General features: G+C 33.5%; 1 protein-coding gene across 10 annotated transcripts in view; it reads right to left on the bottom strand.

The window, feature by feature from the left end:
- The window catches only part of LOC141393587 (cartilage oligomeric matrix protein-like), a 92,050-nt gene that overhangs the window by 45,905 nt on the left and 29,936 nt on the right, over positions 1 to 16,209 (bottom strand). For all 10 annotated transcript variants that reach the window (XM_073966764.1, XM_073966759.1, XM_073966762.1 and 7 more), the window contains exons 3-7: positions 6,702 to 7,005; positions 6,299 to 6,365; positions 5,721 to 6,036; positions 5,028 to 5,157; positions 4,769 to 4,906 (exon numbers count right to left, since the gene is read on the bottom strand). In XM_073966764.1, the coding sequence (XP_073822865.1) occupies positions 4,769 to 4,906; positions 5,028 to 5,157; positions 5,721 to 6,036; positions 6,299 to 6,365; positions 6,702 to 6,777 (727 nt within the window). In that variant the 5' untranslated portion in view covers positions 6,778 to 7,005. The remainder of the gene's footprint in view (positions 1 to 4,768; positions 4,907 to 5,027; positions 5,158 to 5,720; positions 6,037 to 6,298; positions 6,366 to 6,701; positions 7,006 to 16,209) is intronic.

The following is a 16,209-nucleotide window of genomic DNA, read 5'->3' as shown; positions in this document are numbered from 1 at the left end:
ACACTCCCAAATGAAAGAGAGTAAATATGAGATTTTATGTAAGAGTGAGAGTAAAAGTGTAGAAGGACACTTAAAACAAATACGGAGATAATCTGACAAGATTAAGGTCAAGTTTTATATAAAAATACAATAGAATATGCATATTAGAGTGGGTCCTTATAAAACGGGTTTTAAATATAATTTTTATACTTCCCTTTATTGAAGATAAAAAATAAATAGAATGAAACTATTGAATAAACCACCATTCGGCTTACTTTGAAAAGCTTGAATTAGGGAACATAGGACACGAAGATTATACTGGTACTTTAGCAAAATAATATGTTTCGACGCAGTACCTCATTGGACAGTCATTCTAGTCATCATAAGTGACGATTGGACCTACCGCAGGGGTGTCAGGAAGTTATAAGATGTAATCTCTAGATCAATAAACTTTTAAGGCAGGATGCAGTTGCCTATGCAATAACTATCGTACATTCTCCATCTATCGCAGCTGAAGAACGTCAGTTGCATCTGCAGACCAGAGTAGTTTTAGCTCAACTACGATCTGTACCATCCTAAATTCTATTTGGCAAAGATTCAGTACTGGTATTGGACAGAAATCAGATGGATTTTTTATTGATGATAAGGTGCTTTCATAAAGAGGTCCAGCATGTCCTCATATAGATCAAAATATCTTATGCAATTGAAGAGAAGAAATTTTTCTCTACATACATGTGTTCCCACAATCATCCCCGAAGAGACAAGGGTCCTCTATTAAATTGTTTCTATGGAGGACCAAAATGTCTTTATTAAGAAATTAACAAATGTGAGATAAAAGTTCAAGTTAAAATAGACAATAAGTACATAGTAGAAGTATGCCCCTTTGGTTGTCAAGAAGTAAAGAAGTCTTTCATATAGACCGCAATTTCTTCTACATAAAATTAAAAGCTAAAAATATTGAGGGTCAGATGTCTTCTTATTGAAATTTCAAGGCTTCTGTGGAAAATTTAATTTTTTTGAAGATCAAAGGTCTTCTTTTTGAGTACCAGAGAAGTCTTCTGATGAGGATACCTTCGTATCGATCGCTAGATTTCTTTATAAAAAATGAAGTCTCCTTCACTTCGAACACTAGGAGTTCGCTCTGTAGATACCTTGTAGCCTTGTAAACATGATAGAAGATAGGAAGTTTTCCCCATTAACGACAAGGAAGTTTTCTCTCCGACCAGAAGACTAGAAGGCAGTACACTTAAATAACAGAACATTTGAAGATATGGACGATTTTTAATAGTAAATGGAGAAAATCGGAGACCTTTATATAGACCACCAGAAGGATTTTATTCAGAATATCATATAGAATTCGCGATTTAAAGTACCAGAAGTTTGTGCCGTACTAGACAAGACTGTGTAAAGTATTTTTATAGAAAACCATAAGCCATTCAAAAGAAAATCACAAGCTTTCCAGAAGGAGAAGGTTTAAAATTTAAAGCTATTTAGAGATCAGGAGATCGTACATTTGAAAATCAGGCGTGTTCCGAAGAAGATTAGAGGCCAATAGGATACTTGAAAGCTTTCCCATTAAATGCGAAGATATATGCCCTTTGAAAATCAATCTTACAGGTCATTCTTAAAAATGTCAGTGGATAAAAAGATTTTTATAGGCAGGGTGAAGGAAGTCTTTTACAAGAAATAGGTCTATCCACCACTGGTAGAAGAGTAGCACATCAGAGGTATTCATTTAGTGTTATGTTTTTCCACAGAAACCTAAAATGTCTTCTTTAGAGGACGGAGTAGCATATAAAAGAAACCAAAAAGGGTATATGGCATCCCAGAAGAAGGCATCTTCAATCTGAAAGCTGAAAACACATCCAACGTTTGGGTAAAGTTTTGCGTCGTTTTGGCCGTTTTTACACTGTTGGGCATGATGCCGAAAAATTCAAATTCATTTGAAATATATGTCGGCAAACAGATCAACGCTGGACTTTGGTGTCGGCGTCGCCCTGTTGTTGTTGTTTTTTTCTCAACGCCCAACACAAACTTTACTCAAACGTTGGATCTGTTTTCAGCTGAAGACCGTCGTTTTCTAAGGAAATGGAAGGCATGTCCTCATCACCATTTGTTCCTACCATAGCATCGAACCTTTTTCTCATACAAGAGAAGATTTTGTTTTCGTCAAAAATCCGAAAGTCTATTCTAAATATCCACGGTTATTCTCCTTATTTACGTTGTAATCGCAAAACTTCGTGAGATTTACATTGAGAACAAGGCGCTCCGCAGACTGTTTCAAAGCTATCTGACCTGAGATCTCTCGGCGTAGATCCACTTCCCTTTTCTTAATCCATAAGATATGCATAGGTTGCTATGGTATTTATTACGGATCTAACCTCAAGATGGGATGACAGTGGCGTCGACTACTATAGATTAGATGAGAATGCAGAAGATACATAGATACAAAATATATACTCTCAGTTTCTTATCAGACATAGACTCCATTATCCTTTTTTGACAAAAAACTTGTCTTGCTTGGCAAAAACACTAACTACTCCATTTCTCCAATATCCCGGACTTTTCTTAAACTTTACCCTCAATTCAATAAGCAATTTTAATCATAACTTTCAAACCTATACAGGGTGGACACAATGGACCAAAGATATCTGAGTAAAGCGGTCATCTTTGCCTAACCTACCTTGTAGTCCTGCCATACTATTAGCCTTGGCACCTTACAGGAATACATACCTATATGTTCGTTCATAGGAAATCAGAAGATATATATTCTCATAGAAAGCCGGAAAGTCTTCCCTGGAGGACCAGATCGTCTTCCGTTGCATTAAAAATTCTTCTCATTGCTGACCGTCTTCTAATATCGGATATGAAGGTCCACAAATGTCCAGATATTCTTAACATAGAAAAGCGAACATTGTTTTTATAGAAGACAATCTTACACAAGTTTTATGTATTTGAAGAAGATTGGATGGGCTTTCCAGACAAGACATCACATATGAGCAAGGAATTCTTTATAATAAAGTTTTTAATCATTTTCGACCTAATCGGCAAAAATTAAAAAGTTTCAACATATATTTTCTATATGAAAGGTCTTTCAATGAGAATCAACTCTTCTATGTAATTTCAAAAGACCTCAATATGTTTGCATGGAAGAATAACAAACTTCCCTGTAACCATAGACTAATAAATGTAAAGACGAAGAAATACTCATGTTATTCGCGGCGTTGTGACTCAAACCAAATAACTCAACATTTTTTCGAGTTATTTGCAAGATTTTGTACCATATTTTCGTATGTGGATGTAGATCCGGCCAAAGACTACCCAAATATTGTATTTTACCAGAATAAATAGTTTAAAAATTTATAGTTATTGTCATTTTAAAAATTGAGTGCGTATTAAGCAGACTCAATTCGAACATACTCACTGAGAGTATTTCTTTGTCTATACACAGAAACAAATTTTAGCCATTTGATAAAAAAATTCAAAGATTCAATCAAAAATTTATCGATTTTCCGGCGATAAAAAAATTGTCATATTGACAAAATTCGATAAAATTATTTGTTCTCAAAGTAAAAATGCAACTGATAAAATATTTCACATATTGACAAAAATATTTATCAAAATATTCCACATTGTGCTTGATAAAACAAAATATGTTCTTGATGAAAAAAAATTGTTGAATACATTTTTTTCAGTCGATAAAATAATGTTTATATCTACAATTATTTTGTTGTTTTTTTTATTAAATACTTCCCCAAAAGCCAAATTGGTAGAGAATGGTTCGATATTGATTTTAAATTAGAGTAAAATAAGTTTTTACGGAAAGCGTATATGTCATTTTAACAAATAAAATTAAATAATGCATTACTGAACTTCAATGTATTTGGTGCGGAAACTTTTTTCGCGATAGAGAAAAAATTACACCGTATTTCATAGTAGTTTTTCGACCTCTACGCGGCTATGTGGTGGTATTTTTGACATTTGCAAAAATTGCAAAAAGTTATAAACAACACAACAAAGTTATAAGGCACATGTGGACATTTTCACACAAAATAATCCCCTATAACGAATTTTCTCTATAACGTAGTAATTTGTCGGTCTACAAGAACTATGTATTAAAAAAAGTTCGACTATACGTATTATTTTATAGGAAGTTTTTTATCTTATGAACTTTCTAGAAAAAACTACAATCTCCCTAAGAAGTTCTAAATTTTGAAAAATTCTTCTGCGACCCTCTCTATTATACACAATAACCTAAACACAACAATGTCTCTTACACATCTGGATAAATATTTATGGCACAATGTTACGATCTTGTTTTTCTTGGCTGGGTTTTTAGCACTCGTTTGTCGTTATTGCTGATTATTGTTTAGTGGCAGTGTTATGGATATCGTTATGAACGTGTGGCATTTATGAGTGTAAGGTAGTGTGGGGCAATGTTTGGCGGCGCTCAAAACTCAACGATTATGATGATGACGATGATAATGTTGATGCTGATGTTCAGTTGTTGTTGTTGCTGATTGTAAAGCTAATCTGAAGGTACATTTTAAGCTGATTCATTTTCATTTCAACCAAAACACCACACGCAACAGCATACAACACAGTTGTGGGCTTCTCTTAACCTGGCTTGGTTTGCTATTTATTGTCGTATTTTCATTCTTTTCTTATTCCTATCTTGGTATATTTATTTTGCATTTTATGTGTCACCATGATTTTGAATCGCCTTGATTAGCTTTTATTTGTTTATAAAGAGGAAAGGGTTTGGGCGTTTTTTTATGTTTCTACATACCTTCACAATCACCACTCATTATGGGTATGTCACCACGACGATCCATGTCCAAGGGTATCTCCTGTTGGCGATAATGTTCAACATTGGCGCCTGGTTCTTGATTATACCAATTGCGAACATCACGTTTTTTGTTCTTCTCTGGAAATACAAGAAAAAATAAAAAATCGAGTAAGGGGAATATTTCGTCAATTTCAAATTCTTCTGAAAGCATTTGATGTGCTTGAAGGGAATATTTTTTCCATAAAAGGGGTTTACTTACCTCTTTCCGAAATTTTGTTCTTCAACATGCGACGATTGCCTCGTCGAGTCAAGCCTTTTTGACAATTTGCTCTCTGTAAAGCACCATCAACATTGCCATCAAAATGTAAAGGATATTTTCGTTCACGGAACTGAAAACAAATATAATATAAATAATATAATTAATAATTTAGTAGATAGGTTATTTCTTTTCAGAAGTCTTCAGGTCTTTTTAAGGTGTCTTTCTAATGTTTTCTAACTATAGTATAAACTCCTTAAATATCCTCTAAAGAAATGGTCTGTCTTCATAGGTGAAATAAGTTTATTTAAATAAGATCCTCTTAAGATATCATATTTTCGTGGGAGATTATCATAATGGGTCTTCTATCATAGAAGATCCTCTTAGGGTGATTTATATTTCAAAAAAATCATTTCTTAAGATCTTCTATCTATAGATTTGTTTTAAATTGTCTTCTATATGTAGAAGATTTTCTTAAGAGTTTTTCTCTCCATAGAAAATATGAGACCGCTTTTCTTCAATCTAAAATAGATCATTGCTTATTGAATTTGTACATTCTATTGATTGTACCTATTGAAGGTTATGTTATAATTTTCTCTTTTACAGACTCCTTTATGAGGCCTTGTTTCTTTTATAGAAGATTCTCTTAAGATGTCTTCTATAATAAGAAGATCCTCTTAGGAGTTAAAAACTTACCAACTTCACCATTGGATCATCCATTTGGGTATATAATTTTGTGAGATTCATTTCGATTTCATGGGCTGAAGTCTCCTTGCAATCGACCAATAGAGAGATGCGATTCTTATGGAAATGTAGGGCCAATGAACGGATGGTACTGGTCTCATTAATCTGGGGTATTTCGAAATGCAGCGAATTCAATGAACCACCAGCGCTGATATCCAAGGTTACACGTTGCTGTTTGCGATCCAAGAAAAATGACATTTTATGTTTCAGCGTGGGAAAATCAATCATGAAAAGGGCTTCAATGGGGATGTGTAATTTGCGTCGGGGCCTGACGAAAGAGGGAAAAGAAATATTTAATTTTTAAATCAACAAAAGTAGTTCCCTTCATTGTTAATATTTTAGGAAACATAAACAAGTGGTTTTTACTTAATTTTTTTTATAATTTTCCCACTGTAATTTTTAACCATTTAATCGTTTTAAATTGAGTGCTAAGTGGCGAAACCTCCGCCCATATAACATGACCTTAAAAACCTGTCCCTTGCAAAAATAAATTGCCAACTAAACGTTGATATTATGGCAGGATTACTAACCTTATGTGACGCATGGAGATTACACAGTCGCCCTTCTTGATATGTTGCTCCAATTCGGCTGAGGCCACTGCAAAGAAAACAAATGGGAGAAATCGTTAAATGTTAAACATGTTGATCTTTCTACATCTCAAGGAAAAAATAAAGGAAATAAATATTTAAATGGCAATGTTATCTTTCATGTAATCGAATTTTGTACCAGCAAATAATAATTGAAGAAATATTTTCACACACAAAAGCGCGCGTCACCCATGTGGGGACTTTTTTTGGTGTTGAAAATGGGTTAAATATTTCTTATTCTCAAGTACCCTTAGCTCAGAGTATTTTTTATTTGTACATTGACTCATGTCATGCTGGGTTTCTGCATTTGTTTGTTTTTTTTTTTATTTCGTGGTCTTTGACTTACCTGGATCTAAAGACAGTGACGCCACTTGGCTGAGGCATAGCAGTGCCGCTAATATGCCAAAACATAACCAATTCATAATGATTTTTGAAGCTGTTATTTCTTTTCGCTTTTATTTATAACTGGTGTGTCCCAAGGGGCACTCGAATTATATTTTGCCGGCAAAATACCACAGCACTCGCTAAACGTCGTCAAGTCGTCAATGGCAAATAAATCGTAACTGCTTATAATTTTGTTGCGGTGTTTATTATTAATGTAGCTGTTGTTGTTGTTGTTGGCCACCACCACATAATCTACTCGTCGAAAACTGCAAAGAAAACATTAAAGAAAAAAAGAAATAAATAAAACATATTTTTTTCTCATTGAACATTTCAATTTATTTATTTATTTAACAACTGTAGACGACCTGATTTGTGATGGAAAAAATCAAAGAAAAGCGAAATAGGGTTGTCGGTCGAATTGGATAAACGGAGGAAAAGATAAACGAATATCTAAACAAGGTATTGTTAGGTGTGCATAGCCAAAAATATATTTGTCTTATTAAGCTCTTCTACACGATAGGTGATCTACTTAAAAACTTATATAAGATAGTATATCTTTTAATTTAGCTCTTTTATAGATGGGAGATTTTCTTAGGAAGTTCTTTTTTTTTTGATACATGATCTTCTTAAGAAGTTTCTCTTCATCATAAATAATATCTCATGCAAATACTTACGAGAGTGCCTCTATAACAAGACCAGCTGCTGCTTCTTATTATTATAAAGATCTTCTATGGAAAACCATCATCTTAAGAAACTCTTCTTTAAAAAAAGTGTTGTATTCTTAGATTTTTCTAAAAATACAAGGTCTTCTTATGTGAAGCTTTGATCTTCTATAAAACAAGTTCTCGATTTGTGCAAGCACAACATCTGTCTTTTATAAAAATACATTCTATTGGATTACCATCTCAGCTACCCTGAGAAAATATCCTGGTCTTCTATGAGGCTTCCTTATCTTCTATTAAAATATTGTTATGGACTTAGGTTTAAACCAGTGTCGACGTTATGTTTTTCCCTGATACGATTTGTACCAAATAAAACGATATGTTGTTTTAGATTATGATTCTACAATGCTTTATTGAGGACTTTATTTCTGTACCAAGTACTCTATTCAGATTACTCTTGACTGAGCTTACACAATGTTGGTTTTAAGTCGCGGTCTGAACTGCAACTCACTCGCTCACCCGACCCGTATTTATACACGCTTGCGTATGCGTAGACTGTTCTAACATCCTTCATCTGGGAGGTTCTTCAATGTTCAAACGAAATCCAGATGCACAAACACGCATACTCGTATACAAACAGACAAATGCATTTAAACAACTAATGAGACAGAGGTAACAACAGCGCGGGAGTAGGAGGGGTTGCAACGAATGACGTCACAATGTAGAAGCATGACTGAATTGTCAAAATAAATGAGAGTACGACTGAATTGTCAAAATAAATGAGCAACGAAAGAGTACAATTAGCTAAGTAAACAGTGTCAATTAAGAATAGGCGATACTTTTATGATTGTAATAAATGCAATACATTAGTTGTTGTTGCAAAGCTGATCCAAATAAACGAAATGCTTAATAAAAATTTGCGTTACAATTCAAATTCTTAAATTAGCAAAAAATCATCTAAATTTACCTAAACCTAGCAGCTACATTCGTAACAATATATTCTGGATTTTTATGCAATTTTACCGATTCGTTAAAAATACAGTCGAACTTCTCTATAACGTAGCAGTTGGGGACCGAGAAATTACTACGTTATAGAGAACCCTAGGCAAAATGGACAAATGTACGTCAATATAAGTGAAAAAGAAACAAATGTGTGTGGATGAATAAAGCGAAATTGAATTTTTATTTGAAAGTGAAATAAAAAGTGTTTTTAATTTTGCCACTTACATATCTTTAACAAAAAAATCTTCACAATAAGCAATGGGAGAACAAATACGATAAGGGGATTTTTTAAAGACACCAAAAAATGTACAATCCATTTAAATTTAAACAGAATTTTATGTTATTATAATCTCCATATTTGTACTCTATTTATGTTAATTATTTTCTACAGTATCAGCAGTACCTAGCCCTACTAAGAAGACCAGCCATTTAAAACAATGGTCTGTTGTTTCTCTTTAGATGTCTAATATTCGATTAAGTAAGTCATTAGAAAATTATAGTATTTTGTATGTATGTATGTATTTCATCTTTATTTTTTCATAAACGTTACAAAATGTTTCTTACACTAGAAAATTTATATTTGAATAAAATTAAAGATGGTTACAGCATGGTTCATGTGAACCGTCTGCCGGAAATTTGAGTTTTATAATTCAATCAATAATTAAATTGTCTTACTAAAAATTGTCTATAATTTAATGATTCCTTTAAAAAATTATATAAAGAAAACCAGGAAATATCTTCACCACCATTTAATTGAGTTATTATTTCTATCCGGTTTAATTCGCTTTTCTGGAAATATTTTATTCTCAATCTTTTAAGGACTGGGCACCTTCCGAGGAAATGTTCTATTGTCTCATCTTCATTCAGGTTGCATAATGAACAAATTCTTTGGTTTAAAGTTCTAAACATTGTCCCATTTAAATATAAGAGATCTGCTCTTGCGCGCATAATCAATGATATTTGATTTTGATTGTAGCCTTTGCTACAATAGACAGGTCCAAGCGGATGATTGAGACTGCTATATATCCTTTGGGAACTATTTTGGGCTTTGAAGATGTTACTGTTCACATTTTTGTATTGGATAGTATCTAGCAATTTACTACAAGCGTCATACCACGTTCTTTTGTTGTCCATCACATTCTCCACTTGTACAGCATTTTCTAAAAGCTTTGAATTAAAATCCCCAGCAAACCAATCGTACCGACATCTTAACGAAATCGGAACAAAATTCGGATGATACGTCCGATTTCTGATCCGAAATCGTAACGATATCTTAACGAAAGTTATATGAAGTGGTTGACATAATTTCGGAACTAAATGTCGGAGCGACATCGTATCGATTTCTATCCGATTTCGTAACGAAATCTGAAGAAAATCCTTGGGAAATTCGGAAAGGAAATTTCTTTCCGACATTCGTTCCGAAATCGGAACGAAATCGGTACAAAAACTTAACTATTTCCGCTCCGAAAAATCGTTTAGAAATCGGAACGAAATCTGAACGACGTTGCTTTCGAAATTGTTCAGACTTGTCGGACATCCGACATTTGGTTTGCTGGGTCCTTATACCAACATATATTTTTCTCTTTGATTTTTAAAGAAAGTTTGTGTGGTAATCGATGTTCTCCCATATCAAACAAACACTTTGCTACATATTTTAAATGGAGAGTGTATGTGTAAAAGTAACCTTCATCGTAACCAGTTTCTAGGGCCAAAACATAATTGGGTGTATGTTCGGGCAATTTTAGTATTCGTTTATGATCTGGTATATTTTGAACCTCCTGGTCTTTTTTGACTTCTTGTCTTCCATTTCTGCTTCTATGAAAATAAAAAAAAAAAACATATTTTTCTTTTTCAATGTTCATAGAACAACACTCCGACCATGGTTTTCTATGAGAAGTCCGTCTGGTGTTCTACGTGAAAGCTTTCTGTACAAATTATGACGGAAAATATAATTTTGCTTCATCGATAAGATCAGTGCGATAACTACGCGAAAAATCACGGAAATAATTCAATAGAAAAATAATTCAATAAAAAAATCTTCTTGTCTTCTATAAAAAGACTTCCAGGTCTTCTATGGATGGATCAATTGAATTTACAAATTCAATAAGCAACGATCTATTTTAGATTGAAGAAAAGTGAAGAGAAGAAATTTCTTTTGAAGAGGAAATATCGAAATTGAACCAATTTTACCAATACCTTGAAAGCACAAATTATGACGGAAAAGAACATTTTACATCAACTTTTGGTCCTCTATGAGAAGACCTCCTGGTTTTTTAGTAGAAGACCTCATTCTACGAGGAGACGTTCTGGTGTTCTATGATAAAATTATGGTATTTTATGAGAAGACCACGTGATCCCCTAGAAGAAGACCTTGCTTATCAGAAGACCTTCCTGTCTTCTATGTGACGACATTTTGGTTGTCTATAAGAAGACTCTTTGGAATTCTATGTGAAAACATTTTGGGTCTTCTATGAGAAGACCTTCTGGTCCTAAACATGAAGAAAATTTAGTCTTCTATGAAAATAGCTTCTGGCCTTCCATGAGAAGACCTTGTGGTCTTCTACTATAAGGTCTTGTGATTTTCCAGAAGAAGACATTGTGGTCATCTATACGAAAAGCTTATTCTTCTATGAGAAAACCTTCTGGACTTCTCTGAGAAGACCTTGTGGTCTTCTCGTCGCCTATAAAAAGAACTTCTGATCTGGTGTATTTTGAACATCCTGGTCTTTTATGACTTCTTGTTCTATTCTTCTATTCTTTTCTTCATTCTTCTATTTCTTTTTCTATGAAAATCAAAAATAACATATTTTTCTTTTTCAATGTTCATTGAACAACACTCCGACCATGGTTTTCTATGAGCAGACCTTCTGGTGTTCTACGAGAAAGCTTTCTGGTATTGTATGAGAAGACATTTTGGTCTTGTATGGGAAGACTTTCTGGTCTTTATTAGGAGACCTTCTTTCTTCTATTAGACGGCCTTGAGGTCTTCTATAAAAATTCCTTCCTGTTTTGTTTATTGTAGTCTTCAAGTAGAAGACATCTATATCCCTATGTTTTCTATAAGAAGACCCCATTTTCTTTGATTAGAAAACCTCCCTTTCTTCTATACATGCAGAGAAGAGATATTGTAGGAGCAATCATATTTTAAGAACAAAATAGTGTACTGTAAAAATCTGACAATATATATTGTAGGCCCAACAATATACTTTGTGTCAATATGGTTCCCGACATAAAATATATGGTTGAAACAACAATATACATTTTCAGATTTTTAAAATACACTATTTTGTTATTAAAATATGATTGCTCCTACAATATCTCTTCTCTGCGTGTAAGAAGACCTTTTTGCAGAACTTATTTTTCAACTAGACGACTTTATGGTCTTCTATAAAAATACCTTCAGGTCATGTTTTATAATACACTATGCAACACTGAAAATGCAAACAACTTCTAGTATGCATTTGTTGAAAGTACATATTTAGACTACAAAAACCCTAGTAGGGTTTTGTCCTGTCAGATCTAGTTCGGATTTTATGGTCTCATCTTAACCGGACTAAATCTACAATTTTTTGCATTTATCAGACCTTTATCTCAGAAACGAATAGGAATTTGGCCTTGCTGTGTTAAGCAATATTGTAGCCTTAAACTAGTAAAACTTATCTTTTGAAAAACCACACTAGAAAAACTCCATCTAGGGCATCAAAATCTATAAAATATAGAAAATTTGACATAATTGCTGAAATTCTGGTCAGTACCGGCTAAACTATTTGGAGTTGAACCAAGTAACCTTTCGCAAAAATCTTGCAAATAATGTTCTCAACAATTCTTTCTGAAACTCTAAAATGCTTACTTCATGCTGTTTCAGCGGTATTTTGCATTATATCTTTTACAACACGTATTTCAAACACAGTTCACACAAACAGTTCATTCTCGCATTTCGGATTTCACTACATTATTGACATTTTTATTAAATCGTCGTTGAAAAATGTACTGAAAACAACGGCATAGAGGCATTTTAACACAATGACATGTTCTGAAGAGTTGTGTATTACATTCCAGGGAATATTTTTCCAAAAGAAAATATTCAGAAAAAATTAACGGTTTTGGAGATATGGTGCGAAATGTATAAAAATTGTGGATTTTTTGCATATATTTTGAAATGTGAGGCAATAAATGTAGTTTTTCGAGTGCATTATTTCTCCAAATATTTTATTCTTGTCCTTATCTACAAATTTGCTTCAGAGGTCAGAAGAAGATTTGCATTTGTTTCAGAGATATAGCCGCGAATTTGTTTAAAAACTCAATATTTAACCATGTTTAGATGGGGCCATAAAATCCGAGCTGGATCTGACACAACAAAACCCAAATAGGGTTTGGGTCTGTACTTTCAAAAAATCCTCTGTTCGAATTGTTTGCACTAGATCACCTTAAAAATGTTGCACAGTGTTATTCTTGTCTTCTAAAAGAAGACATCTATACCTATATACCCTCTTGTCATCTACAGGAAAAACTCCTCGTCTGTTGTATGAGAGGCCCTTGTCTTCTATAATAAGACCTTATCGTCTTCACTGTAAAGATCTTGTAGTCTTATATAATTAGACCTTCTGGTCTCCTGTAACAAAACCTTGTGGTCTTTTATAAGAACACCTTCTGGTCTACTGACCAGACCTCAAGAGGTTTTTTATTGCCTATAAAAAGATCTCAAGAGATAGTCTACTGTCTATAGAAGACCTCAAGAGGTCTTCTGGTCTTTTCTTGTTTTCTATAAGGTATTTTTGCCTTCTATATGAAGACCTTTCGATGGCTTATGAGTTTTTCTTAATTTCTGTAACAATTTGTTCAAGTGTTCTTTGAGTTCGTTTATTATGTCATTCTGGTGTTCTGTTTAAAAAAAACAAGAAAAATTGCTAACCCCTTTCCAATAAATTTCCGATAATTTTCTTAGAGGAAAAATCCATCACGACAACACTAAAAAAAACAAACACACTCGAGACTTTCTTTTAGCTTAACACATGTTGCTGATGTTATAGTCAGTCGTCCATTGCTAGGTTCCAACATAATTATCGATCTATAACACATAAACACATTTGTACACGAGCAAAAAAAAAAAATAATTGTAGTTTATATTCCATTTTTAAATCATCAACTACAACAAAAACAATTAAAAGTAAATATTTATTGTTAACACCTTTATTTTCAGAAAATTTAAACAAAATAAATGCCAAGAGATAAAAAAATATGTATTGTGGCAAATTTCCCAGTTGATAATAAATCACACCTCTATGTGGTGTGGCAGCCACACTTTATTGGATGGATGAATCTTCCTCTTGATACGAAAAACAAAAATAATACAGAACGCAATGGCAGTGAGAAACGAACGAGATCGATATCTATCTACCGGCGACATAGTACTCTGATGACTCCACAGCCTATCTATGATTTCAAAACAATGAGGTAAGAGTTGTTATGTTCTTGCTGTTATTATTATTGTTGTTTTTGTGGATTTTTTCCAATTGTTGTTTTATTAAGCCGGTATTGTCGGTGGTTGGTGTGGATGTTGCTTGGCTGAACAATGTGGTTAATGCCAAAATTAGCCTAGACCATATAAATCCAGGCAACATACTTAAAGAACACGATAATCACAAAGACACGAATGCGTGCATACAGACACACATACGTACACTTGCACGTATGGATGTTGTTGCACACAAACTGATAAAAGACAATTTTAATGATATATCAATAGGCAATCCCAAATAAGAAAAAATATGACAAAATTGGAGACAGTGGTTTTTGAAGATACTAAGATAATGTTTAAACATTCCATTAGTCCTTGAAATACTAAGAAAAAGCTATTCGTGTAAATTACCCAGTTTTCAAATTTAAGATTAATGGCTTTTTATGCAGCTTCCAAAGAAATTTAAAACTTTTAAATTTCACTTCTTTGTGTAAATGATATGTTTGTTTGCTTGTTTAAATCTCTGGATAATGTGTCATTTAATACTACTGTGAAACAAAACGATGACAAGTACGGCGACAACTTCGTTGACAGCCCACCATCTAAAGTAGTTGTCGTCTAAGCAATAAACCAGGCCTAAGATTTTATTCCAACAGCAACATCATCATCATCATCTGTCTGGTGTTCACCATATTGGGCGATGCAACTGTTCATCATGAAAAGCAAAAACACATTAACAACAACGCCAACAACAATTGAGAATCTAATATCAAGTTTTAGCAACCACATCTAAAAAACCACTGACTTATAAAATGTGACCGGCATTCCTTAATGCAATGTTCACATTCTTGTTGTTGCTGCTGTTGTTGTTCTTTCTTGTTGCATTTCTACGCCTATAACTTACACAAAAAACTGTCAAATTTATTGAATTTCTAATTTCCAAACACACATTGAAACACACATCTCTTCAAACTAATGGCTTTAATCTGCTTTAGAAGATCACCATCATCAACGGCATTGGTATCTCATTATCAGTGTCATGGTTAAGGTGACACCTTTTTCAAATTGAAGTTCACTGTCGTTTAGCTGACAGTTAGTTAAATATTGAAATTAATACAATATTTTTGTCATTCAGCTTAGAACATAAGAAGGGTCCATGGAATATTCGATGATGATCCCTTATTGTTTTTCGATTTAAGTATAAAACCTAATCCGACAAGGTGTCAATGGATACACTTCACTCACGCACTCATGCACGCACACCCATCAAGGTTACATTAAAATCTCATAATTTCTCAGCAGCTTCTTCTAAGAATCTCTTGCTGAAGATTATAGCTTTTATATGTGTATTGCGTTTCGTTCTTAGTTGGCGTCTTCTCCCGTCTATTCTCCATGACGACCACAACAACGAAGATAATATCTAATCTAATTAAGCTTTGGAAGTGTCTTTTTGGGGAGGAGAGACAAACCTCAAATGTCTTAAAGCCAAGTTTTACGATCACATTTGATTGCTGTTTATGAGGAGATTTTGAGTTTTTGTAATAACAATCGCGCCGCATCGATAATGGTTGCGATCGCATTCATAAATTGTAAGTCGGAGTTGGGGTTAGGTAGATGCAGAGTTATGCGTTGTGCGTCTTGGTTGGTATTCTTGGAAACATAATCCCACCACCACACCACACAGAGAAATAGGAAGTTGATTAAGGATTAAATTTGAAGATAAGACAATATCTGATGTAATGTAAAAAGGCGTTGGTATACGAACAATCAGTTATTCATTACAAATAGCAGAATAGCGGAAGATCTTTTGAGTGGGCGGTAAATATCAAAGAGGCGGATTATGGATTGATGTCAATCGGAAATGAATTAAGTTTGAAGTTTTGTATAGAAATTTTATAGTAATTTGGAATTTTATTGATCATATTGTCGTTCCACTTTTCTAATATATGGGAATAACATTCTTTCAATAGAATTTCTTTGGTGCTGCTTTGAGAAAATATTCTGACATTCTATGATTCATTCCGGCCTTCTATAAGAATATCTTCTGATTTTTTATGTAATTTTACAAATTCCTTGAAAATACAAATTATGACAGAAAAGAGTCAGTGATTTGTCACAATTTGAAATTCTATATCTCAATAACAGTAAAACCTACGAAAAAATAATAAAGGTCAATCTTGTAGAGAATTTCCACAGCTTTAATATTTTCTCTAAACCCATTTCGATATGACTTGCGTTTTTCCCAGCAAAATCGTGTTGGTTCAGGAACGCCGTGCAGATTTGTATCTAATCTTACCAATTTCTTAAAAATTCAAATTATGACGGAAAAAATAATTTTGCTTCATCCA

This window comes from Musca autumnalis, unplaced genomic scaffold, assembly GCF_047663935.1.
Source record: "Musca autumnalis isolate F117 unplaced genomic scaffold, ASM4766393v1 scaffold_2, whole genome shotgun sequence".
In the NCBI taxonomy this organism is placed as follows: Eukaryota; Metazoa; Arthropoda; class Insecta; order Diptera; family Muscidae; genus Musca; species Musca autumnalis.
Note: the sequence above shows the minus strand (reverse complement) of the source record. Positions and strands in the feature narration are given on the sequence as shown.